The 26657-nt window shown below is 38.3% G+C and overlaps 1 protein-coding gene across 1 annotated transcript in view; it reads right to left on the bottom strand.

Moving 5' to 3' along the window:
- The window catches only part of ADGRG6 (adhesion G protein-coupled receptor G6), a 108619-nt gene that overhangs the window by 42076 nt on the left and 39886 nt on the right, over positions 1 to 26657 (bottom strand). Inside the window, exons 3-9 of the mRNA XM_082276878.1 lie at positions 24155 to 24496; positions 17823 to 18443; positions 13040 to 13108; positions 9906 to 9989; positions 2621 to 2706; positions 1211 to 1263; positions 1077 to 1130 (exon numbers count right to left, since the gene is read on the bottom strand). Coding sequence (XP_082133004.1) covers positions 1077 to 1130; positions 1211 to 1263; positions 2621 to 2706; positions 9906 to 9989; positions 13040 to 13108; positions 17823 to 18443; positions 24155 to 24496 — 1309 coding nt within the window. The remainder of the gene's footprint in view (positions 1 to 1076; positions 1131 to 1210; positions 1264 to 2620; positions 2707 to 9905; positions 9990 to 13039; positions 13109 to 17822; positions 18444 to 24154; positions 24497 to 26657) is intronic.

Below are 26657 nucleotides of genomic sequence, written 5' to 3'. Positions count from 1 at the left end.
AAAAACCCTACCCACATCACTACACCCTACTGTAAATGTAGGTCAAGCAGCAAAAGAGCCCATTCAGAGACTGGGCTTACAGTGTACCAGTTAAATGGTTTTGCCAATAAAAGCTGTCTTTCTGCTGTGGCTATGTGGGAAGGAGATATTACCTTTTTACAGATCTTTTCATGTCTAGGCAAACTCTGTTGAAAACTGGAAGCACCACTAATTACTTCCTGATGGTAAGTTGGGAATACTGGGCTATCTCTGATATTTAAAAGCCCAACTTTTACTGCCATTATCATGGCAGTTCTCAAGAGTCAGCAGCTAAAACTCTTCTCACAGGACTTTTGCCTACACTGTAAACAGATATATCCAATACCCACTTATTGCCCTATCCTCCCAAGAGTTATTATGTTTTGGTTTCCTCTCCTTAATTTGGTCCTAAGATTCCCTCCCTCCCCAGACATCCCTCAGAAATCAGCCTGCTGCTTTCAAAGAAGCCCATGGAGGCCAGATTTTCAGGGGGGGTGACCCATCTAACTTTCTTTGGCTGCCTTTGAGGTCGTTCCAACTCCAGTGCCTCCAAGCCCAGCAGAAGTCAGGAAATGAGAGCATATGGTAAACAGTTTAACTCACACTCGTTTAGCTTTCAATTCTAGCATGATTTTTCAGTGTTTTCCATCTAGTAAGATGTCTATTAACTCAAAAGACTCTGGTTCAAGAGAAAAAATGCAGTGAGAGTGGACAGATACCAAAGTACCAAAACTTGCTGCTAAAGAAAGCTGGGTGTGTTGTACAACTTAAATATCCTGTATCTATTCAGTTTGTGACAGATGAAATCTGAGCTCTGGAAAAATGATCTGTTAAGGTTTAAAGCTCACCAGGTTTAAACCAAACCAAACATGATAACCAGTATTAGGTTTCTAAGCACATTCAGAACACTGATCTTGCCAGCAGTCATGTATTTACAGACTTGCAGCATACGCCAAATAATAGGCAATGAATCCATTCATAGACAATGAAGCCTGTTGTAAAGCCTCTTGCAATAGCAGCTGTTGCCTCTATTGAGAAAATGTCATTCAAAATATTACCTTTTAATACTTCTTTTTTGTCTTGCTCCCTCTCTTACGGAGGCAGGGTGGATGCTGTGACAGAAACAGACATTAATTAGGGTGGATTAATTCTCCAAAGGAATACAGCATAAATATCTTCCTCCTTAATTTACCTGATATTGACCACATACACGGTGTAATTCCAGTTCTGGAAAGTACGGTTCAGCTGAAAAACAGGAAGACATTGATCACATGAATGGTGAGATGTTAATGGGGCTCTTTGTTGCTTAAGGCAGTGTCAGAATTTCACCCTTCTGCCCCTTGAGAAATCCCCTTCAGTTTTGCAAAGCAAAGAGAACACTCACTTTTCAGTGAGGTGATTGTTGTACAACAGGTAGTGAGAGATGTGGCTTTTTGTGGACAGGAAATCTGTATAAGGCCATGACACAGTGAATAGGTGAGTGCACAGGATGCTGACCTTTTCCTTTTCTCCTTCTCTTCCACATCTTATATTCTCAGATACACTTTGATTAGAATAGATTTACTGAAAAAGTTACTGGCTAAATTTTCACCTGAAAGTCTTCAAACTTACAATGATCTTCTTTTCAGACCTTTGTACTCTTTATTCTGAGTGTTCAACAGCTGCTCAGTTTTCCCCTGAGAGACATCTTTGCATGCTCTGCTAGGGCCAAGTGACTCCTTTCTAGATTTTTTGGCTCAGGCACCTATGTAGTTTGCCTGGTTACTGCTGCTAAGGGAACAACCTTGGCAGGTGTGGATGACTGCAATTCTGGTTTGTAGTTTACTATATATATATATTCTAGTTTATAGATCCCTTAGCTTCTGATAGCTGAAATCTCCAGGTTTACTAAAAGAAAAATATAGTTGCCATATTTCATGATATCATATTTTCGCATAAGTAGTTGGTATATAGGTTTTACAAATTGTGTCAGTGTGACTATGTGAACTGTCAAGAATGAGAGAGAATATCTTTATTCAGAAAGAAAGAACTTTCAGAGACAAGAACCTCAAGAATCCCTCACCCAGAGAGGAGCTTATGTCTGATAAAATGGACTGAAAAACCAGGGACTACTAGAAAGCTCAGCAAGTGACCTATGGCAGAAACCTTCTGAAGCAGAGAACATCAGGATGAATTGGAAAAGTTTATTGCCTCACACAAATCAACACTGCCTGGTGTTTCTAGGATTTCTGCCACAATATAACTTCAAAACTTTTAGCACCTGGGGAGACAATTTTTGTCCTATATCGTGATGTTGGAACTCAGATATGTACCTCTTTTGGTGGACAATTCTGATTTCTCCATACTTTCCAAAATCTCACCTACTATCTACATTTCTTAAGAAGCTAGCCAGTATGGTGCAGACATTTCAAAATTTTATCCATAGTGCTGAAGAGCCCCAGCCAGACCTGAATTCATTACTGCACAAATCAATAAAAGAAAGATATTTAGAGAACACATGTGAAGAGTTTTTTTTGGTAGTCTCTTTTTTTTTTTCCCAACTGATAACAGCCATGGGCCAGATTCATATGTGTAATCACACAGGAAAGAAAACTTAACTTACCCATTCTGCAACAACATCATGTACTTTCGACACCGAGTTGGAGTTGGAACTAGAGACAATTATAGATATCCTGTAGAATAGCCCACCTGTCCATTAAAAACAACATTATAGTGTTAGAAACTGAGCAAATGTACCTTTTTAATAATGAGACTTTAGCTTCATGATTAATATAAAAATTGTGCTGAACCCCAGATACAAGGCCACCTCACGCTCTTGTTGGCATTTAAAGTCTGAAATGAATAAGCCCTGCAAGTTTGGGCCCATTCTCACCAGCCCTGTTGATTTTGACAAGAATTCCCTCCCCCTCCATATTTTCAGAGACACTTGAAATGTAACATGGAAACTCATGGACAACATACATAAAAATAGTATTTTGCATACGCCTCTAACGTGGTGTGTAAAATCAAGATAATAAAAGTATCACAAATCTAAAAAATTATTATAATTAATGAAGTCTGAAACACAGATAAATTCTGCTCCTAGGCATATTGTTATAATTTGTTATAACAATATTGTTATAATTATTGTTATAATTTTGTTATATGTTCCAGAATTGAACCACTGCAGATTAGAGTTTAAATATTGTGAGAGCAGATATAACTCATCAATTAAAAGTAGCCAGGTAAGTGAGGACAGAATTAGGCGTGAGAAGGGATCTAGAGCTCTTGTTTCCGAAGTACACTCTTGCTCTCAGGCCTGGCAATGGCCAGAAAGTAGAAGAACCCACATTAGCTTTACAAAACTGGCAGCTGAACAAACCATCTTTCAGTAACAAAATGTGTAACACTTGGCTTGGTGCAATTTTATATTCAGAAAACTGTTTTGAAATGGCACTGGCTAAATATAAGTTTTCTTTAAACTCATGACTGGGTAGGCAACATTACAAGATTTCACATCTAATAAATAACATCAAATCATTTCAGAGTTATGCTCTGTGTAAAAGTCTGTACTTTTCACAAGCCAGGTTTTTTTTTTTTATTAAGTTACTAAACATTCTGTAAGCTCCAGTTGGATAAAATTTCCCAGGATGTGGGGGAGGTTTAAGAACTTCTGGACCAATTCACTGGCATGTATGCACATGCGTGGCACTGCTTGGTTTTGGGCTGTTACCAAGGTTGTGGGTCTTGATCACAGATACATCATATAATTTGCATTTATATAATCTTATGTAAATCTTACAGAGACACTACATAGGACAGAGCAGGACATGACAATAATTATACAGAAATCCCTTTCTGTCTCTGAATGGAAAGGAACTGCTCTATCTTTCTGACTCTAAATAAAAGACCTTTTATTCCAAATGGAGCAAATGTCATGATTTTACAACTTCATAGATAATTATTGCACAACAGCTAGAAATAAAGGCATCTGGAAAAAAATTTGAAGTCAGTATTTTCCAATTTAAATGTGCATACATTGCTTACTGTTCATGAAGTGGTTGGAGTATTGTTCTTTCTTTACAGTATGGAATTAATTACATGAACATTGAGATTGGTATGAAAATTCCTCTATGATTAAACACTAAAGAAGATGGTTTACTAGTTACCTTCTTTGGTAAGCTATGATTACATTTTTGACATGAGCAGAATGAACTTTGTTTTAATTTGTTGTCTTTTTTCCTCTCTTAACTCAGGAGGCATACAAAATTGGTGCATAGTTTAATCTGAAAATGTACTTTAGTTTATTATTACTGTGATAGTTTGAAATTAAAAAAAATAACTAAAAAAAATTAATTCTTTAGAAGTAGAAATTTGGACTTTGGGCAAGTTGAAAACACTTGCAAGACCTGGATGTCCTTTATATATATATATCTCTCATATAAGCACATAACCAATTTTAAATCTATAATGTACCTTTTACATGTGCCATACAGATACACACATACAGAAAGTGTGCATTATATATAGTCTTACAAATTCATATGTAATTATATATTTAATTATAACCTTATTTAGATAATTATATATAGTGACAAAATCACCTTAAGATAGGAATATGCAAAGTATTTTAAAAATTATACACAGTAACTACAAACTAGACTACAAACAGCTTCAAGATCTCCACCAGATGGTGACCCGAAGCATGTTTTAATGAGGCAAAAAAAAGAACAAGAACTAATCTACATTTTAAAATACTCTCAGGAGACTGCAGTGGCAGATAGTAAAAAACCTAAAATTTACTTATCCCTGTTACAGTTAAACAGTTGAAATCCCACCTCAAAATGCTGAATGAAAGAAAGGAAAAAAGTATAACATTGGTGAAAATCAGCCAAAGACAATTTGAAAAAAAAAGAGGAAAAAGTAGCCTGGAAAACAAATCTCCCTACACCCACCAGCAGCTACAAAAATATAATGATAGATGAAATACAAGTGTTTTTTAAAATTCTGTTACAAAAATTATCCAAACATTTAGTTTTGAAAAATCTTTTCTTTTTGAAAGTGAAATCCTCAAAAATATGTCAGTGAAGAACATTCATACACTCCCAAACAATAAAAGGGCATTAAATGATATAAAATACATGGCAACCAGTATATTATCCTCACAGTCTCCTGAGAGCTGTCTTAGAGAAGTAAACAAATATTAGAAATCACACATAACTGACATTTACTATCACTAAGATGTTACAAATTCCCTTCTAGTGTAATTATATTATCATTCCAAAATATCTTCATATGCTAAATGGTCCTATATCTAAAGGACGAAAGACAGCTACTTCTACACTCAGTCTACAAACTGAGTATCTAATAGATAAGATGATCTGGGTTTTTTTTCTACATCTAACTTAACAGGCTTGACGTACTGTAGTGGACCTCAGGTCGACACAGACAGCCCAGCTCAGTGAAGGAATCACATAAACAAGGCAAAAGGACTGCAGCAGAGCTAATGAGTTGATTCAGTGGTGGGTAAGAGGTGCTGTTTTGGTTTGTCCCAGATGGTATATTGGCCAAGGAATAAACATCAGCTGAAACTGATGACTCATGGTACCTCACAGAAGAAACTGGTGTTTGGGTCTGCATGAGAGAGTGATGGATGGCTGCTGCAGCTGCTGTCAGAGTGCCTGTCAAGATGGTCTCTTTGTGCTGAATAGAGAGTCTGCTATATGAAGATGGCAAAAGTACCACATCATTCATTATTGCAGTTCTCGATGACTGCAAAACAGGAGAGAGATTTGCAGAATGTCCATAATCAGCTTTTTCAAAATCCAAGGCATTAGCAGTAATGATAGACATTGCTTCTCTGTTCCTGCTAAAGGATCCATATACCTCCACTTCTGAGTTCCATTCAGAAAGCCTCGGTATGTTTGCTGATGTCAGAACAGTGAAATCACTTATGTCTTTATCATTGTCAATGATTTCTTGTTCTACTGCCCAGAGAGAGTATTTTGGAATGTCCACTTGATTTTCAATGGAGTTTTGTCCTAAAAGAGTAAGATAACTTCTTGGTGTTTCTGTCGTTGGCAAGTTTAACTCTTCTACATCCCACTGAGGGAGCAGGCTTGGAGAAATTGTATCAAGATGGTTCTGAAAACTTTGTGGGAGTGGAGGTGTGGAATACCTGCTAGGAGGTACGCTGACTCTGAATTTTGAGTCTGAATGAAGAAGCTGCCTTAATTCCAAAGACATTGGAAGAAAGTCAGAACTCATTGAAGTGATGTATTTTAAAAAAGCACCTGCATCTTTCTGAACTTTACTTCTTGGTTTATCAATGGTATTTGTTACAGCATCATCCTCCAGAAGACCTTGAGACTGTGGTGTTCTGTGTGTTCTTGTACTGCTTATCAAACTCTTAACTACCCAAGTAACCTGAGTCCCAGGTGTACTGATCAAGAAAGGAGCTCGGCTACCCCTTGAACAAGAAGGCTGGGTTCCTGAATGTATTGGAAAAACAGACACAGGCTGATGCTTACTGTTTAGGAAAGTCGTGTCAGTTTGATCACTTACTGTGTCAGTTCGAATTTGCACGTGCAAACTATCTTTGGAATTTTCGAGTACCTGATCAAAAGGACTTACCTGTGCCCATACAGAAGATTGAGTGAAAGGTGCTTCCAGGGAAGGGAAAGGAAAATCAAAATAAAATTCACTGTTGGAAACCACAGTTAGGTTTGCAAAGTTCATTGTTGACTGCAATTGTGATATTGACCTGTCATTACCTTCTGAAATTCTCTTTGAAAGACCTGGAATAAATGAACTAAAGATTTGTGTTTCCAAAGTTAATACATGACTAGAAAAATTAATTTCTTCAGCTCTGTTACCTAATGATCTAATGGCAGATGTTTGTTCAGAGATACTGTCAGACTTAGCATACGAACTAATGGACAGCAATCTCTCTGTTGGGGAAGAAAGCAGTTTATTAAACAAGAGCCAGAGATTTTCTGATGGCTCCCTAGAAAACATTTGAGATGCTTCTTTCAAATGATGGGAAACAATCCAGAAACTTGCTCTTAAAGAGGGGGAAATATCTACATATTTTGTTGGAAAATCCAAGTAATCTGAGTCCCAGGAGTCACCAACTGGATTCATGTTTTCTGGCTCTAATATGGAAAAAGCTGACTCTTCATTACTGTCATGAAATGCATCTAAATTGTTCTCCAGTGCTCCATTTCTGAGGGTCTCATTTGGCTTTTGAAAGTATAATGAATGCCGTAAATAACGAGACCAGTAATTACTACTAGATAGAAATGTGCTGTCACTTTTCAAATATGTGTCAGTCAACAGCTGTTGATAAACAGGCAGGGCTGTTACAACACGCTTAAATGCTGAGCTTGTCCAGCCTGGTTCTACCAGAAATGCTGAAAATGTTAATAGTTCTCTATTGTGTCCTTGGACAGAATTTGTCAGTTGGATGTCAGGCATAAATTTTGTGTATGTTTTTTTCATGTTTTGGAAAAAACTCGTTGGTTTTGCATGTAGAATCTCCACAGAAGTTAAATTTGTAATGCCTCCTGAGTGATGTTCCTTAATGTGCATAGATTTTCTAAACTGAAATGCACTGTTTGTTGTTAGTGTAGGAAAAGTTCTCCTATCAGCATTGCCTTCTATCATTTCCAGGTAAAAACTTTCAGGTGCCAAGTCTAGCAAATCTAACCTACTTTTTTGGAATGGTGGTTTCTCTTCTGTAGATGATACAGACAAGCTAGAAAGAGAATGATGTCTGTCTTCTTGAATGTCAGAGGTGATATGATGATGAAACACTGTCTCATTCCACCAGTTCACAGGCTCCAAGACATTGCTTGTGTGCATGAAATTGTTTGTGTCACTGTTGGAAGATGAAATCCATGGAGTTTCTTTTTTGTGTTCGTAAGCAGTGCTGCTGCTGCTGCTAACAGGAGAGCGGAACGCTGGCTCAGAGTCAGAATGACCAAGCCTACTTGCCAAAGCCCATGCTAGCTCTGCATTAGGATTTCTGCTGTGAAGAAGAGGAACTGCTGCCTTCACAGGAGGCTCTGTAACTGCATCTGCTGCATCAGAAGTACCACGGAATGGACTTCTAGAATAATTCAAAATATTTTCATTTGGCAACTGATTCATTACAGTATTATCTAGGTTGATGCTTTCTGTAAAAGCAGACAAGATTACGTTGCCAGTCTCCTCAGAAGAAGCTGATGTGGACAAGGCTGGAAGGAACAAGCTGTATGGATATTTTCTCTCTGGGTTATCATCTGCTGAATTTTTACTGAACCGCTGAGGCCTTTGCTTCACTGGCCAAATAATTGGGGTTGAGATAATTCCTATTGTTTTGATCCCTTCTATCTTAGATTCTTGCTGCCACTGTGGTCGTGAATGGGAAAATTCAGGTGAATTTCTCTTCATTCTGAAGATAACTGTAGCAGGAAGTCTGAATTCCTGCAGGTCTGTGTGTAACAAGCCACATAGTTAATGGATTAAAGAAAATATATGTAACTTAACTCTCTGTTCTTGGCTGTCTGTTCTCAGTCTAAAAATCAACTTACCAAGAGTGGAAAATGATGCCTGTCAGCTGAGTGAAAGTTTAATTTCCTTCTACCGTAAGTGAATTTGGCTTATTTTCATAGTCTTTCTACTTTTTCTTGAAAGTTTCAAAGCTAGAGAAAGGACTTAATTGTGCAATTTTTATTCATACTAATATTTATGAGATTTAGTTCATTCTGTTAAAAAAATCAGAGTGCTCATGGTGAACATAGATTGAGTGGCTCCACAAAAAGGAAGCAGACACTATTTGGAAGAAATCATCACTATTTTCTTCTTATTTCTACAGCTTATTAAAACCAAACAGTCTGGATTCAGATAAATTCTTTCACATTGTGTACTGTACTGTCAGATTGCCAGTGTACAATAAATTATCTGCCAAGAGAAAAAATACTCCAAGAGTTTTAAATCCTACAGTAACAACTAATGGACTGGGGGAAAAAAAACACCCAACCAAAAAAAAAAACCAACCTAAAAACCAAACCACAAACTCCACCCAGATTCTAATTTATTTCATGTGGAGTACACTGAAAAAATAAATCTGTAAAAAAAATATATATTTAAGCCTGTGATGAAAATTGCTGAAATCTATCTCTGTGTTTAACAACCAACTATAACAAACTAATAAATATTTTAGCAGCACTTCACAAAATGATGGTCAGTCTTTAGGAGACAGTGATATCACAGAATTTGAGAAAACCTCAAAAGAAATCCTGGCTTTATTCCTGTGCTAATAATATGTTCATTTACTACCTTATTTTTTCCCTTAATCTTTCTAAATGAAAAGTAAACGATATCTGATACTGTCAACATTTTCCCTAGTAAAGTCTGATCCAGCTCTTCTTTAAGTCAGTGGAAAGATTTCTGTTGACTCAGTGGAAGTGGCTTTGCTCCATAGGAATGGTTCCACTTGGCTCCTGTGCCTGAGGAATGGCGAGGAACTAGTGAGGAACAGACAATCCAAGCATACTACCACCCTGGCTGCACAGGCAGGAGCTACACAACATCTGACAACCTGCAGCCTTGAAACACTTCAATAGCATGGTTCTTTTTGGACCCTTTTCAAAAATCCCTCTTCCTTCCCTTGTTCTTTGCATTGTTAAATGCAATGGGTGACACAAAGCCAGGTAAACATGATACAAATAAACACAGTTTGGTTCTGTTCCCATTTGCACCATTCTGACATTGTCCAGAGATTTAGTCCTGATTTATTCAGTGTAAATGAGATCAGAATTGAGACATGACCCTTGACATTATGATGGTAGGAAAAACACACCTTAAAATACAACAAATTTGCTTTAGACACAGTACAAGGAAAAATGTAACACAGGATTTCTTACCATTGTTTGGCTTATCGTTTCTATTAGTATCAGGCATGTTAGTGGTGACAGTGGGTGGTGTAGGAGTAGTAGCATTTACAGTAGCTGGTAATAAAGATGAGAAAGAGGTGAACTTGAATGAAATATGAATGTTAATAAGGTAAGACAAAATGGGAACAATGCATGACAATGTAAAATGAAACCATCTACACACAATGCCGTAAATGTTAAAAAAACACATTATTTTTTCTGTACAAAGTGATGAATAGATACGAACTGAGGCCCCAGTCCTGCAATCCTCACTTGCACTGACTTCAGTGGAAATTTTGCCAGTGTAAATTTTGCAGGATCAGTCCTGCACTTCTTTCATAAATTCAAAATTCTCTTATGAGAACCTTAGTTGTGCAAAGACCAGAAAATGTATAAGTTCTAAGATGCACACACTTAGAATGCTGCTTGTGAAAAGAGTCTTTGTCCCTCCTCAAAGACTGAATATGACAAACAAATGAGTAACTAGAACACCCACATAAGGATCCACTTAACTCCACTGAACTCCAAACAGTGAAGAGAATTGAAATCAGACTTGGAACAGGTGAAGTAGAATACCTATTTTGAAAGATTTATGTAGGAACTCAGCTGTACTGTTCCCACTGACACCAACAGGAGTCACTCCACAAAATCCTGGAGAAACAGATGAACACTTTTCAAAATTAGGAGGAGCCAAAACCGCAAATTTCCCCCATGATGGACTGGGAGAGTATATGTGCTAGAGGAATTCAAAGATCATGCCACTAAATTTCCAAATAATGGTTTGGAAAATAATTTAGTTTTGTTCAATAACTCCCAGGGGAATGCAAATCCACTCACATAGATTTTTTTTCCTGAAAACCCTTTTTTAAAATCTGAAAGTTGGTAAAATCTCCCAGTGTTACATGGCTTTGGAAGATTTTGACCAAGAATCAACCTAGGAAGGTTAAGCAGTTATATTTTGGGCAAGAAATCACATTTTTAATGTTTTGCTAGGTTGATTTATCTAACCTTTTGAGCACAAAACACAAACTTGTCACAGCATAAGGAGCAGGTTCATGCTCAGGTTTCAGTGAGACAAGAAAATTAGGGAAAGAGAAGGAAGAGTTGGACAATGGAGCAAACAGATTCTAGTTGGAAAAGTGAGCATATAAAGTGACACCGTGTAATATAAAAAAGCTCTTCCATGAAACTACAGTGCTATATTGTCTGAGGAGTAATTTACAAGACTTCTTACAGACTGTGTCTTCCAGTCAATGCTGTTAAAGGAGGCATCTAATAAATGAAAATTTCTACTAAGCATAATGGAGAAATCAGTTCTTTCATCAGACACAGCTGACATAACCTGGCATCCACAAACTTTTTACTGTTGTTATTGCACAACACCAAACAAACAAAGGAGTCCAAACTGGCCTCTCAGTTTAGACAAAGTCTGTGGTATTGACAGAAATAGATAAACATCTTATTACAATTTTCATTATTGTGACAGTAATGATGATGGTGCTGAGTGGGATAAACCTTATCTGGCATCTTATTCAAAAGTGACTAACTGAACACAAGGGACGTTTCACCAAACAATTTTTAGAGAAAGAAAAAGTATTACCTTCATGAAAATACTCATAATCTTTATTGAAGATGAGATGGTCTAAGATTTTAAGAAGGCAAGTTGGAAAGGCAGCTTCTTTTATTAGAGGCAATATCTACTACTAGACAAGTTAATAAAGCTGGGACAAAGGATGAGGCTTTTAGAAAAGCAGGCTTGTTTAGCTGAAAGTGTGTCCATTTCTGCAACCATATTAGCTGACATTATGAAAGATATTCTCTTCCTTTCATACCATGCCATTTTAATGGAGGAAAACACTCAGAGATTTTCCAAAAGAACGGATGAAGGTATTTATATGGTGGTACCCTTTACATATAAAAATACTAATATTGAATAATTGTGGATGCCTCATTTACCCAAACTACTTGAGTAGTAGTATTTAGATCATACTATGCTTTGGGAATATGATGCCTGAAAATTACTGTTTAAAGTTTGATTATGGACATTAATGGCATTTCACTTTCCCTGTGGAGACCAGTACAATATGCTCCAAGAACCTGAACCAAATTTACCTCAGGAAAATCTGGGAAAAGTACACTGAAAACTGACATAGATCTCTTACTGGCTGGTCAGAGTGCATTTTCCCTTTTATTTTTAAGCTAAATCAAATTTACTTACAAATATTGGTTTTGAAAGAGTTCTGAGACTTCTTGTTCTCCTTTTATATTTTATTCTCTCCTGTCTCTTTCTTCCACCATTCAGCTGTAAAGGGGTTACAAAGCTAGATATTTTTGGTGCAGTTGCTGCTGTAATTAAAGTTTAACATAGCATACCAACACATTATAAGGCCTGTGTTCATGAATGTGTTGTGGAAATGGGTTGATGTTGCTCATGCCAAGCAATTCTTATGAAACTTCAGCATCTGAGCAGAACCGTGCAAATTAACCATCCTCGCATGTCCCCTGATTCATGTGACATGGAAATCTGTAGGGTTCACCCGTTCCTTGCATTCAACTGAGCTGACCTTTAAAGGCTCCTAATGAATTTTTATATGTGATGATTTTTAGACTATTAAATCATCACCAAGTGTTGTAGCATGTGTTTTTCTCTATCAGCTGCTGAATTTTGCAATTTGATGTTAATTATTTTACCTTCTAATCTCAAAGTATCTAGCCTCAAATAGCTTATTGAAAAAAAACCCTGAATAAAAGCTAGTTCCTTTATTTACATCTGTTTGGTTTTTTTACAGATTTACCTAGTTCTTATACTGGTTAATATTTTACTGTGAAAATGTGCAGGAGGAAAAGAGGTGGAGAAAGAAATGAAAGCAGTCAGTTAATTCAGTTTTGATATAATGGAGACTATTTGGAAAATGTATTATCAAAGGAGTGATCACATTTTTTCCACACATATTGCATGTACAGGACACCCACATACTTGATGAGACTAAAGAATTCCTTTCCTTGCTATTTTTTATTGCCACTCACCCTTTTAGAAATGACAATAAAAAAGAAATGGAATAAAACCCTGAGGAAAATAAAGATTTCCCAAAGAAGAAACTGTGAAAAGGACCTGGATTTCTTACCTTGGCAAAGGCTTCCTAGGTTTGCACAACTGGTTGGTTCAATTGAAGAAGAGGGAATTAGATACGAGCCTTTAAAAGAAGAAAGCAAATAATTTAGAAAGGGTTAGTTATTGGGCCTAAACCTATCATGTCTGAAAACACATTATATCATGCAGTGACACATTCCTCTTCCTAATTTCTCTCAGTCGCAAAACTGACACTGCCATTTGCCTTTAAAATGCAAAAGTTTTCATTTTCTGTTGCATTTCAGGGATCCTTGAAAACCCCACTGACTCGCAAGTTAAGAGTCACTTACATATCCTCCTGTGGTTTTCTTAGCTTTCACTAAATAACATCACATTAAAGGAACGCAGCTTGTGTGTACTCCATGAAATGGGTTTGAGCAAAGGGGTCAGTATGGCCATGGGATTTATATGACCTTCATAACAACACATGCCTTGGAGGAGCAGCTATGCTCTGCTGCTGCAGCACAGGCTACCCACCACACACTTCTGAGTAATCTGCCTGTGACAGACACCAACCAGATAAAAGGTGATTAAACTTGTTCCTCTGCCCAGGGCGAGGGTGTGATTAATATTCTGGTATGCATGATTTATAAACAGATAAAGTTATAAGTCTGTATCTCTACAGCATTATTCATAGCAGCAAGCATTACACTTTGATGATCTGGAGACAAAACCAAGGCACATAAGAATGGCTACAAAAAAGAATTGGTGCAACTGCATAATTATACTTCATGTATCCCAGAGGTTCAGCTGCAGATACAGCTGCCTTTGCACACTGTGTTGAAAATAACGGGACCATAGAGATCTGTCAAAATGTGAACTTACTATGAGTTTTGCCCTCTTGGCTTTTGCTTTACTGCTTCAGAATCATATTGACTCAATGAAGTTCTCTCATGAAACACACCATCCTTCCATAACATTAAATAGCTACCACCCATCGGCTTGTAAAGACAGCTAAGAAAATATTTCCTGTGATGCAAGAACAAATGAAGCATGGAGCTTTGACACAGAAATTGTATCATGCCACAGATACCACTACATGTATTGCCAACAAAGACAGGGTGGAATTAAAACAAGTCATCCTCAACAAATATTAAATTTCAACAATTTTTTTTAATGGATTAAGAGACAGAAGCAAATTCACTTTCTTGGTACACTTCCTATGAACTCCAGGAAGGATGTTCTAAGTGAGTGTACTGTCTCCTGCATGAGGTGGGGTTTTTTAAATAAATTTGCTAATATTAAACAGTCAATATCAAAACCTACTCTAAGTTTCACCCCTGTTGTGTAACATGGAAAGATGACCTGAGAGTTGGCTGGAAATACTGTGGGTGTTCATATTTTCTTCAAAGAGTATATAAAATGAGAAAATCAAAATAAAATTTGATTTGATTTGGTGAAACTAAAAAAAAAAAAAAAAATTCAGCTTTACAAAACATTTAATTCAGAAGAATTATTGCGTTGAGTTTGCATGGCAAGGATTTGGCAGTAAAGGGGTTTCAGGGGCAGTTCTGTGAGAAGCCTCTCACAGAAGCTTTCCCTATGCCCCGTGGAGCCAATGACAGCCGGCTCCAAGATGGATGCGTTGGCCAGGGCCAAGCCTGTGAGCAACAGTGATAGTGCCTCTGGAATAACAGATTTAAAAAGGGGGAAAAGTTACTGCACAGCAGCAGTTGCAGCCAAGAGAGGAGTGACAATGTGTGAGAGCAAAACCCCACAGACACCAAGGTCAGTGAGGAAGGAGGGCAGGATGTGCTCCAGGCACCAGAGCAGAGATTCCCCTGCAGCCCACGGTGCAGACCATGGTGAGGCAGCTGTGCCCCTGCAGCCCATGGAGGTCCAGGGTGGAGCAGAGATCCACCTGCAGCCTGTGGAGGGCCCCACACTGGAGCAGGTGGATGCCTGAAGGTGGCTGTTACCCCATGGAAAGCTGACATTGGAGCAGGCTCTTGGAAGGACTTGTTGACCCATGAAGACAGGAGCCCATTCTGAAGCAGATTTGCTGACAGGACCCGTGACCCCATGGACCTGTATTACAGACATGTTTTGTGATACATCACACTCCAAATGTCTAAAACTCAGACATCCGTATCTGCTAGACTTTCTTTATAGTCAGTGGAGAGGAACAGGCACTCCTACAGCAAAAGAATTTTGACTTCACTGAGACATCTTCTCCAGTATGAGATGCACTGACCTGTGGAATAGCCTTTTTGATTCCACTATTCATAAAGAGCACTGAGGGCAATTAGCTTAGCCTGAAACACTGCCCAGCTGCCTAGGGCAGACACATCCCACACTGAGCTAAATCTGAGAGTGAAATTAAGGATTCCTTTTGCCTTGGGAATGAAGGACTCATAAAATGCACATGAAAAAAAAAATCAATTGCAGGCATGGACAGATATGCAGCCATGTTACCCTTAAAACGAGTAGATCATATCCTGCTACAGCTGTAGCCAGTGCAGGCTTCAGAATAAGAACCAGAAGCTGATTAAATGCTCCTCAATTTGCCTGTACTGAACTCTGAACTGGTCAATAGCCATACACTTCTATCACTGCCTAGGCTACTTGTTTGACAATGAGTCCGGATACCTAGGCTGTGTATGTATACCTTTAAATGCAATCTGCATAAAGGTATGACAATAAAAACAGAATTCTGTCATGTCTTACACAAGCACCACACCACGGCTGTACAGCTGTGAAAACATTAGTCTAAGGAATAAACTAATAGAAGGTAAAACTATGAAAAGATTATCTGAAACAATTTGCCAGTGTTTTATGCTCCATAAATCTACTTGTAAAAGCTTTGTCTGAAAAACCATGAAAATAATACCCCTTGAAAATGTAAGCACTGTTCAGGCAAAGATGTGTTGAGATCACTGCTAAATGCGTGGTTTGTTTTTTTTTTAAGTTACAAGGCACTTCCTGGTGAAGCATTATTGGAGCTGTGCGAAAAACTCTTTTTTGCATAAATCCTTTCACTGCTGTTAAATGAAGCCTAATCAGAGTCAGCTCCCCAATGTCAGTGGTTTATTCATGGTTGATAGCCTGACTCATCAACTCTCCTGTTGAAGGCTGGTTTTACAAAGAAGGCTTTTACTTGAGAGGAGGGAGGGAAGACAATTCTAACAATTTCATCTCTGGGATCAGTAACCATCTCTGAAATGGCACTGCACCCAGAATTTTCTTTTAGGAAATACTCTGGCTCAGGAAAGCTTGTATCACAGGGGATGATTTCACTTCAAGGAAAGAATAAGACTGGCTAGTAAGTTAGTTTCCTCGTAGCCTTATTTAGAGGCAACAATGTTTATATGTGGATACATTTTAAATGACTTGTACAGATACTGGGCCTGAAGTAGGAACACTAATACACTTTTTCTAAAACAATGTTCTGCTGCAGGAAAACAACTGATCACTCACATCCCAAGGAATAAAGGTGTGGAATGAAAATAATTCTATTGTTTCTATGACCACAGCTGTGATATTATATTTGTGTCATAGGACTGTACAATCTTTAACAGAAGGAAGAACAAGACTCCTACTGCAGTCAAAATTAAATGAGACTGCAGCTTTTACAGAGATCTTGGTAGATTGTTTGGTAAAAGCGTTATGGTAGTCATCATGGTGTAACAGTGTAAGAAGACTAAGATTTTCTGGGAACTTATTCTCTATCAGATCAGTTTGCACCGATTAAGTAGAAACAACTTTTTTTTTTTTGTCCAGAACATGTTCACCAGTTGCAGTCAAATCAGACTTTTCTTTGTTCTGGTAGAAAGGTGAAGGCACCTAGCTGCTTGTGCTTTTATAGAGGTGTTGCTTAATTTTTTTTAGCAGAGGCATGATGAGATCTTTCTCAGTAGTTCCAGCTGTCAGTGAGTATCCCACACTTTGATATGAGTACCATAAAGCAAGCAAGGCAGCTTTTTTAGCCACCTTAATCCCTCACGAACTATTAGATACAGAAACTAGCATGCCTCAGTGGTGCCAGCTTCTCCTCTAAAGTTAAATCTAAAGGATTCTCAGAATGCTGACAAATGCTCTGTCACAGATACAAAAAAATACTCCAGGACATTTATGTGAACCAAGTGTCTGAGCCATGAAATGAGAATAGGTTGGTAAATGTATTGAAATTTATCTTCTGGAGTAATCTGGAGGAAAAAAGATCTTCAGTAATTACCAGTTAAAAGAAGGACTGATAATACATCATCATAAAGAAAAAATCTGATGATTTTGATCCTAAACTCTTCCTTTGTGTCCGCTTCCTCTAATTCAGTGTTTTCTTCTAGTTTCTAGTTTCCTGTCTCCTATGCACTGTTTTTGTCACTGCTTTTGCTGGCTCTGCATACACAGCACGAGGCTAGCAAGGGCTCCTCTGGCTAATCAAAGGACCAAAGGGCAGGTACAAAAACATTTAATAATTAATTAGCTAATACACTTTTTTTTCTCTAGAGACCACAGTAATCTTATTTGAGGCCAGCAGGTAGTTGCCTTTATCCCCCTTTCGTATGAACCAATAAGGAGCATTTCGGAAAAACTTTGATCTGCAGATCATTTCCAGCAGCAACTCAATACACTTAGGGGACTTGTTCTTTTCATTTAAGGAAACCCTTTCAAAGGCTCTGTGTATGGTGAGAGTAGAGCTAAAGTATAGCAAAGGTAAGACCTATTTTTCTTTCACGGGAATGCTCTCATTTTTTTCCATCTTGGTATGTGATATGTTCAGCACAATACAGAAGTGTGGGGGGAAAACAAGCAAAAAAGTTTTGGCAAGGCATACTCACCACAACTCAAATTGTTTTCTGCTTTCAGTGCTGAAGTTGGAATACTCCAGAATTCATTTTCCCAGTCTACAATGTTTCCTTTCACATCGCAGCTGAGGTTGGCCAGTGTTTGCGCATTCATGGTGAAATTCCAGAGGCGGAAGTTGTAAATGTCCCCATTTAGAGAACTCACTTCATTGCTGTTAGAGCCCAGCACCAGCCTCCCATCTCCAGGGATAACTTTGTCAAAGATCTCTGGACAGTTCACTACATGATAGATGTTTTTGGCATATATACCTATAGTGCCTGAGAAGCTATCCCATACAACACACAGCTGCTGAAAGGTTCCTGTGAAAAACTCTGCATTTCGGGGCAATGCATTCTTAAGGATGCACTGTGTGCCTGAGATGGACAGAAAATGGCCTTTTGTGGTCTTCCCGAAGCTGAGGAGTTCTGTCAACAATGCATCAGTGTAGGAGAAAACCTTCCAGTCATCATTGTCATCGCTGTTGCCCTTGGTTGCTTCAAAGCACAGTGTGAACTGTCTAAGCTCTGGCACTGAGACGGTCTCTGCCACAGACACAGCATCGATGTCGGGAACCTGGGGAATGATGACTTTCTGATTCCTCAGAGACACAGCAACTAGAACCAAGAGCAGATAAGTAAATCAACAACAACAAAAAATTAATCATATAGGAATAAAGGCAGATTGGCAGCAGGGGTTAAAGTAACATTCATTAAAACAAACATTTATCAGGTCATTTTTATCACTGTAATATACCAATAGCACACACCAGGGGGAATTTGACTTAGGAGTGCACTCAGCTGAAAATATGCAGCGATCCTTTCAATGGCACAGAGAATGCTGTGTGATACCCAGCTAACAACCACCCTATAAGGTGCATTAAGAGCAATATTAGTATGTATTGCCTACTGACTTCCAACTCTGCTTCAGCTCACTTTATAAAAATTACTTCTCATTCATCTAGTAAGGATGTATTACACAATGGAATAAACCAGTTATTTGAAAAACACAGTATGACTTGCTTTTAAAATGTATTATTTTAATTGCTTGTCTGCATGACTGCAATACACCAGTGAAGTTCAGGCCTTCCTTCTTTTGAATATCGCAATAGAAGAAAGACCCCATTACATTCCTTGGCAAACTGAAGCCTTTTGTTGCTGAATTCAGCTAATGGGTGTTTCTGCACAGCATTAGGCATCTTCTCATTTTGTCCCCAGCAGCTTTCTGGTCAAATACTGCAATTGTGTGTTTATGAATATTTAGATCCAAGCTGTTCCCTATTTGCTAACAGTTGGGTCAGCAGTTTTGGATTTTGCACAAGTATCCAGAAATTTCTACCCTTACTGCTATTTATGTATTGCTGTAAGGGTATTTAGACAGAATTGCTCTAATTGTTATTAAGCATTCTCACTTACATGGGCAAAATGGCAGCCACCAAATGAAAAAAAGGTATCACACAACAAATACTTTTTCTCCATGAGTACATTTATGACAATTCTGTTCACTCTATTTTGGAGAACATTATTTTTCAAAATAAAATGTTAATACGCTCAGTTTTATTGGCACATTTATGGCAGCACAATTGTCCCAGCAAATTTGTCCACAGAAAAGTTTCTGGCTACCAGACATGCAAAGGTGTCTGGTACAGATTGCAACAGCTCTCGCTTTTACTTCTGGCTCCACAGTTCTGCATCAGACTGTATCTCCTGCAAATGTCTGCTACGTCTTACATGTTTTCACAGTGTGTATACTGGAAGTTAAACTGTTTCTTGCAGAACCTGAAGAATAACTGCCACAGTAGTTAATTCCCAGCCTCCTCTGGGTTTTTTCAGTGATGTCACAACACTTACACTAATTAATACACATATTCTCTCCTCAGAATGAAAGAAAACCCTTTCAAATATGAGAGGGTGAGACATGAGGGAAGGGTAACCGTCACGCCATACCCAGGAAAAGACACAGATATATGGGGTATAAGGATTCTATGTTGTCTGTGGTACTGCAAGTTCCCTTTGCCAGCTGCTTGCAAAGACTCTGAGTTCCAAATGACCATATTTGGATATACACAAGAACATAATTTGACCAACATATTACATAGTAAAATAACATAAAGCATTGCACATTATCCGCCAACCCAGCAACTGCCTAACAGGAGGGAAGAGAGAAAAACACTGGGCTTTTATAGCTACTGGATTTACTTCATAGATTTATTTTTCCCCCCAAGGGAAAAAGCATGCTGTAATGATTTTATAGATAGAAAAAGCGTTCAACCCTCCATTGAAAACAAGGGCATTTTTTAGTGGGTTAATTATACTGTAAGCTACTTTGCGTAACATGGAAAGTGTTCCAGAAGAAGTGTAAGGATTCAAGACTTGAAAAAGAAGAAAGCTTATTCATATAAGCACCATCTAGCCTGTGTTATGGTGGTCAGGAAACTTATGGACCACCTGGTCACATTTAAACAGTATAGAAAGAGAAATAAACGGGACTTTGCTCCCATACGGAAAAAGTCTACTCAACTTTGCTGTATTCATCATACAGATTTAACCACTGGCACCTTCCTCATATACTGAAAAGACAAAACTGACAAGTATTTTGTCCACATGGAGAAAGCTGAATCCTGCCATCAATATTAAGTGCAGATCTCTTTCCTGATTGCTGTTGCACAGTCAGTCATCACACTGATGAATTTCAATGTTTGTATCAGAGAAACTGGTTATTCTCTGAGGAAGAATATACATATACTCTTGCAATGCTCATCCAGGTATTCCAGAATACTTTCAGAATGATGTTAAATTTTTTCTCTTAGGAAGATCCTGAGATTAGCTCAATTGGTTAGAGGATGGTGCTAATAATGCCAAGGTTGTGGGTTGGATCCCTGTGTGGGCCATTCACTTCAGAGCTGAACTTGATGATTCTTCTGGGTCACTTCCAACTCAGACTATTCTGTGATAACTGGATTACGATGGGCATGGGGCTTTTTGACACATTTTCTCATGAAGAATGTACAAACCTTACTTGCATCTCACTGTCTCACATCTCATACCACCCTTCACGCATAAGCAAGACTGGAGTCTTTAGAATCTATTTTACAATCCTTTGCAGGGAACACTGGTCTCCTACCAGCTGATGGGCTTTTCAGTATAGTTTGGTGCTTAAGGGATGCCTTCTGCTGTTTCTAGCTCCCCTGCTTTCATCTATTCTGTCACTGATGCTGGAAGAAATGTGTCAAACCTTAGCGAGGTCTGCAAGTGTCCACATACCAAGCACGTGTTTGAGAGTGTGTTGTTACTACCTCAGTGAATTGTGCTTTTTAATCTGGGCTACTGCAGTCCTGCTTAACTGTATGCTAAATTTACATGACATTGCCTCAAGCATTTCTGTACTAACACAGGTCTGTTGGCTCTTCTTCCTCCCCTTTTGGTGACTGAGTGACTTCTACTTACTGGTGGAGTTATTACTTACGTAGTTAAGTGTTACTAGGAAATTATTTACCATGACAGACCCTCAGCTGGTGTAAATTGACGTAATTCCCCCAAGACTGGCAAAGCTGCACTGGTTTACTGTAGCTGAGGATACGGCCCATGCATCTGCTATTGGTGTGCTGCAGGAGGTGGCAAGCAGGAGACAAACATTTGTGTGGGTGCCCAACTTGATATGGACAACAGGACTCTGCAAAACTCAGTTTGAAACTGTTCTTACAGAAAACTGAGCAGCCACACAAAAGCTGTTCTATTCCTAAACTAATTCCCTCCCACAACTCACTCTCTTATGTCTGTCTTTCGCCACATGTATTTTGTCTTTTGTACATACTGCACATTAGGATGTATGTACTACATACTACATATTTTTAAACTATGTTTCCAGATAGGAAATCGTGTGTCTTTGAATGGCCTTTTACTTTCCAGCTTTGAATTGCTTTGTGAAATTCAAAATTGAATAAACTAATTAATTTTATTATTTAAAAATTATAAATTCTGAGAAATGGAAAAAAATATAGCAGCATTCCCCTTATTCTGGGAGAAATTAATGCTTTTTCTCCTGTATCACATTTTTAGTAGTTAAAACCAGTGTCAGCTTGAAGTACAAGCTTTGAAACTTCATGTGAAGTGAGGGTGTGTGCAATTTTTCACATGATCTGGAGTGAAGGGGTGTGCAATCTCTCAGATGGCTTTGGGAACTCTTTGCAAGCATAGCAGAGCATAGTACTGACATCTGCCATGTGGATGTGTTGTCATTTCAGTGTGTGTGCACGCTGATGTCCTATGGTCCACATGCTTTTATAACTTGAAAGGAAAGCAGAACATTATGATCCCTTTTCCAAGACCCTTTTCTATATCCATTTCCAGGTTAAGTGTTACTATGATCTTTGTCTGTAACTGTGTTCTGGAAGTGACATAATTGCACAACTGCGAGCAATAAGAAGAATATAGTTATAACTTGCTCTAGAGGAATGCAGCGAGCTCTCTCAGCATCCAGTCAAAATCAAGATATCAGGTGAAAGTTGCACATTTGGAGTAATGAAATCAAATGAAGCCAGCCTCAGCCTAGATGCTTAACAGCAAGCCTTAACACAGAGCTCCTGAGCTAATATATATGTGAAGTATTAAAAGATATGTCACTTGTGAAGGTTTTCGATAATTTTACTCACAGTGGACAATAGTCTTCTTTTTCAAAATAAAAGGGTATTTTCCAAGACCATTTAATTTTGATGGTGCTATCCATGAGCATAAGGGACTATTCAATTTGGCATGGAGGTAATACTCTTGCTTCCATAAAAGTACCTTACTTTTGTACATGTATATGTACATGTGTATATATGCATGTAGGTATATATACACAAAGGGTTCTCTACCTACGTTTGTGGACCTTTCCTCTCCTCCTCATTAAACACAGCTAGGGTCAACATTGAATCTTTCAATTCTAATTGCAACTCATCCCTTACAGTCATAATTAAACATTAAAATATTAAAGAAGAATAAAGAAATAAATCATTTTGCATAATCTGACTGCATGTAATTTTTTATGATCCATTTGATTTTACAACTTCTTACCATACAGAAATAGTTTTGTTCATTTCAAATAGAGAAGCTTTTCAGAAAATTTGCTTTGACTTTCAGAAGAAAACAGATGCTCCTAGAATTATTATCGCATTTATTTTGTCAGCATGAAAGGACCTCAGTAGAGAGAAGTATTTTTAGCTCCTTTGTGATGTTACCTTTCTTCTTTTCAGGACTGCACACAGATTTTGATTATATAATCATGCCTATTTTTGTCTTATGATTCCTGGGAGTTACTATCTTAATTATTTTAAAATAGGTGATATGTGTAATAAATATTTTTAAAATAACCATGAGGAAGGTGTGCTTGTGACTGAAGAGAGAATTGCCAAACTTCCCTGTTCTGTGTTTTCAGAGCCAGCCAACCTGTAGAACATAACTGTGCTACAATAATATAAAAGCTCAATGCAATACTGGTATTCAGCTTAACTTCTACAAAAAGGAAGTCTACTGAGAGCATGAAATGGGAAACTATAACCTTGAAGTGGAATAAACAGTGAGCCATATATGGGGTTTGTCAGTGACTGTCCTAATGCCCTTTGTTACCTCACTGCCCTTTACTGTCTAATTTGCTGTCCAATTAACTCTAATTAATGCTCTAAACAAAAAGCCAAACACCAACCAGAAGTTATTTGTACACTTATCTTCTAGGAAAAAAAGCATGAGTGTCTTTTTAAAACCTTTAAAACCATTGGTATGTATTTAAGGAAGGGAAAAAAAGGTCAAGGAACTGGAATGACAGGTAGCCATTTTGCAATGTCAGTTCATCCCTGGGAGTTTGTCCCAGAGGCTGGATGAACTCTGGTAAGTTCTGCTTTCTGCACAAACTTCTCCCCACTGTTGGGAGTTACTTTGGGCCAGAGGTTCGGGCTGATCTTCCTTCTGGTGCAACTAAGTTCCCTCTCATGCTCTCCTTTAGGTTTCTATGTCCCTCTGCAGGTGTGCTGACCTGAAGGACAGTTATCCTGCTTCCAAATCCTCCAGCATAAACTGGCAGAGAGAGAACTGTTAAGCCTAAAATCTTTGCATGTGAAGAGTTTTTCTAACACACTGCTGGTCATGTCCTAGAATAGAATAATTTTGATCCAAAGAAAAATAAATTAGCTAACAAAATATACAAGATAACCCTGTAGCCTGTGAAGTGCAGCCTCACCCACTCATTCTCTTCTCATGGAGGATTTGATTCCTTTGGGAAATGTCATTCTAATCCTTACAGGACATTTCCTTATAACATCTGTAATGGCATGAAATGCTTTGGATTTACTTACTTCTTACATAGCTGGCATTAAAACCTTTCTTTTGGATACTGAAGTCGCTTTTAAATGACACAATCATTTCATTTCCAGTAGAATTATAGGATAATCCTTTAGCAGTGATGCCACAAAGGTTCATTGGGCTTTCTCCATTGTCTAATGTCAGGGAATCATAAATGCAACCCGGAGCTTCTTCAATGTCAAAATCAATAAATGTTAGCTGTATGATAAATCCATGAGGTGCTCGGATGATCCACTTGCACGCCTGGCTGTTGGGATAGTCACTGGGGAAGCATGGAGAAGTGAAAATTCCAGAGGAGTCAGTTAGCACGGTCCTACAGTCATAGCATCCATGAGCTGACAATAAAAACAGAGAAAAACTGGAGGTCAGGCAGATGTAACTTAAGAGTAAAGTAACCATCAACACAGTAACTAAATGTATTTCTATACTGAAAAATAAAAACAGAGATGGGAGGCAGAAAGGCAGAAAAAGGCCCTGCTTCTAGTGGGCAAAATGTTGAAAATCCTATAGCAAAGAAATATAAATTATAATTCTAAATACTAACTTGTGCACAATAGATATATTTAACATGTATATTGGCCTGATAAAGGCAAAGTGAAAGCAATTTTTTTCAGTTCAGAGAGGCAAATTCTAAAACTGCAACTTCTAAAAAGATGACAGTATCATTCACATTTTTTGGCTGATGGTCTGATGTTGACTGTAGGTTATCCCAGCAGCTCTATGACATGCTATTGTTTCCCGAGAAGTGTCCCTGGAAAGGACAGCACAACAGTTGGGCTGAAGAGCAGCAGAAGCAGCAGTCCCCAAAGGTTAGTCATCTGCATTTCCAGCTAATGCATTCCACATCACCCAGAAGGGTAGCAGTGAGCTACTGGCTTTTGAATCAACAGTAAATTACTGCGTTCTTCCCATGCTGACTCAGCTCCATTGACACATTTGTGGCAGTCAGGCTTTAAGAAATTCTTACCCTATTTGTCATACTCCTTTGCTCACCTGCTGTGTTTACCCATGAGAATTTCAAGCCCAGTTAGTGCCCAGGGTTGCATTTCTTGTTTGGTTTACATTTGCTCATTTATCACATATTTACTTAGTGTATTATGTGATATCATTACCGTGAACTGCCTACTGCTAAAATCTGTAACAGTTTGCCAAAGCAGCACTGAACAAAACAGGTGGGAACTGAATATCACCAAGAAATAACCAAAGAAACTAACTGGCCCATTTATGCTGAATTACTTCACAAGCATTTCATCAAGCCACAATCCCATGTCAAATCCTACAAGGATGAAAAAATATGCATTATTAGTTGCCCAAACTAAAAACAACTTAAAAAGTTGTCGCGTTTAAATTACATACAGAACAGTTATAAAATAGGAATAAATGAAACTTATTTCTCCAAAGAGCCCTTGATGTTTCTTTCCACTGACAGGGTCCTGATATTTTTCAGTCACATTTAAATGGTGTTTGGCCTAAGCAAATGGACCTTGACCCTGTGAAGTTGCATGCCAAAAAAGCAGTTTAAATCTGCATTTAGAATTGGGAGGTATACTTTACAGAGTTTTTATAATTTTTATCTGCAAAGCATGAATTCATATGGCCCCAAAGAGGTAAAGAGACTCTTTCAGCTCTCAGAGCCAAACGCAGGCTGGTTACACTAGGAAAGCTCAGTGGGATGCTTATTTTTCAAATGAGAAAAAATGACTGTCTGAAAGATTTGCAGATAGCTTTGGGAAGAAGTGGTGCTCCTGGAATTTGAAAACTTGATCTGTGTAGTACAAAAAAAAGTCTGTCCGTTTTTAATTTCTCTTCAAATCTTTACAGACAGAGGACTATGCTCACCTGCACTGCAACCCTGGTGTTCCATTTATTAACCAGAGAGGGAATATTTACTTATTAGTATGGTGACTATAAATCCTGCAGTTGTACAAACAGATGACGGCTTCATCCAGTGGATTTTGCACAGACAGGTATTAGTTTTCAGAGAACCACCCTAAATGAGAGGAGGACGAACAGGAAAAGCATGCTCTGTGCCACAAGCCACTGCAGGCAGTCTCCTAGTCCAGGGCGAGTGAGCCTCTACAGGGCAGAGCATCTGTAAGATGGCTCCAGCTGGAAGACTCAGTTATCCAGGATCCTGATTGCTAGGATAAAGGCTTACAGGGGCTGAGGATTTGGCAGCACACCTCACTCACTCTGCTTCTCATTCCTGCCAGAGAAACAAATGCTCTCTGGGCAGTTGAGAACTTTCCCCGGGCACTTAGATGGACCCAAAGCCAGGGACTAAAGTGTTAAGTGATGCAAATACATATAGGAGCATGGGTGTTAATGCACACATTCATCCTGGGATACCTGAAGTAATCTTAAGGGCATTATAAGACACTGCCGAACCAGAGAAAATATGCTACTTGTCAGTAAAAGTGTATCTCTCTAATTGGTAGAATATTACACTCAACCTGAGTCTGGAAAAGTCAAATTTGTCCATCAAAGAGAACACTG

Source organism: Coloeus monedula, assembly GCF_965178545.1.
Source record: "Coloeus monedula genome assembly, chromosome: 2".
In the NCBI taxonomy this organism is placed as follows: Eukaryota; Metazoa; Chordata; class Aves; order Passeriformes; family Corvidae; genus Coloeus; species Coloeus monedula.
The sequence above is the reverse complement of the archived record's forward strand: the minus strand, read 5'-3'. Positions and strand labels throughout refer to the sequence as shown.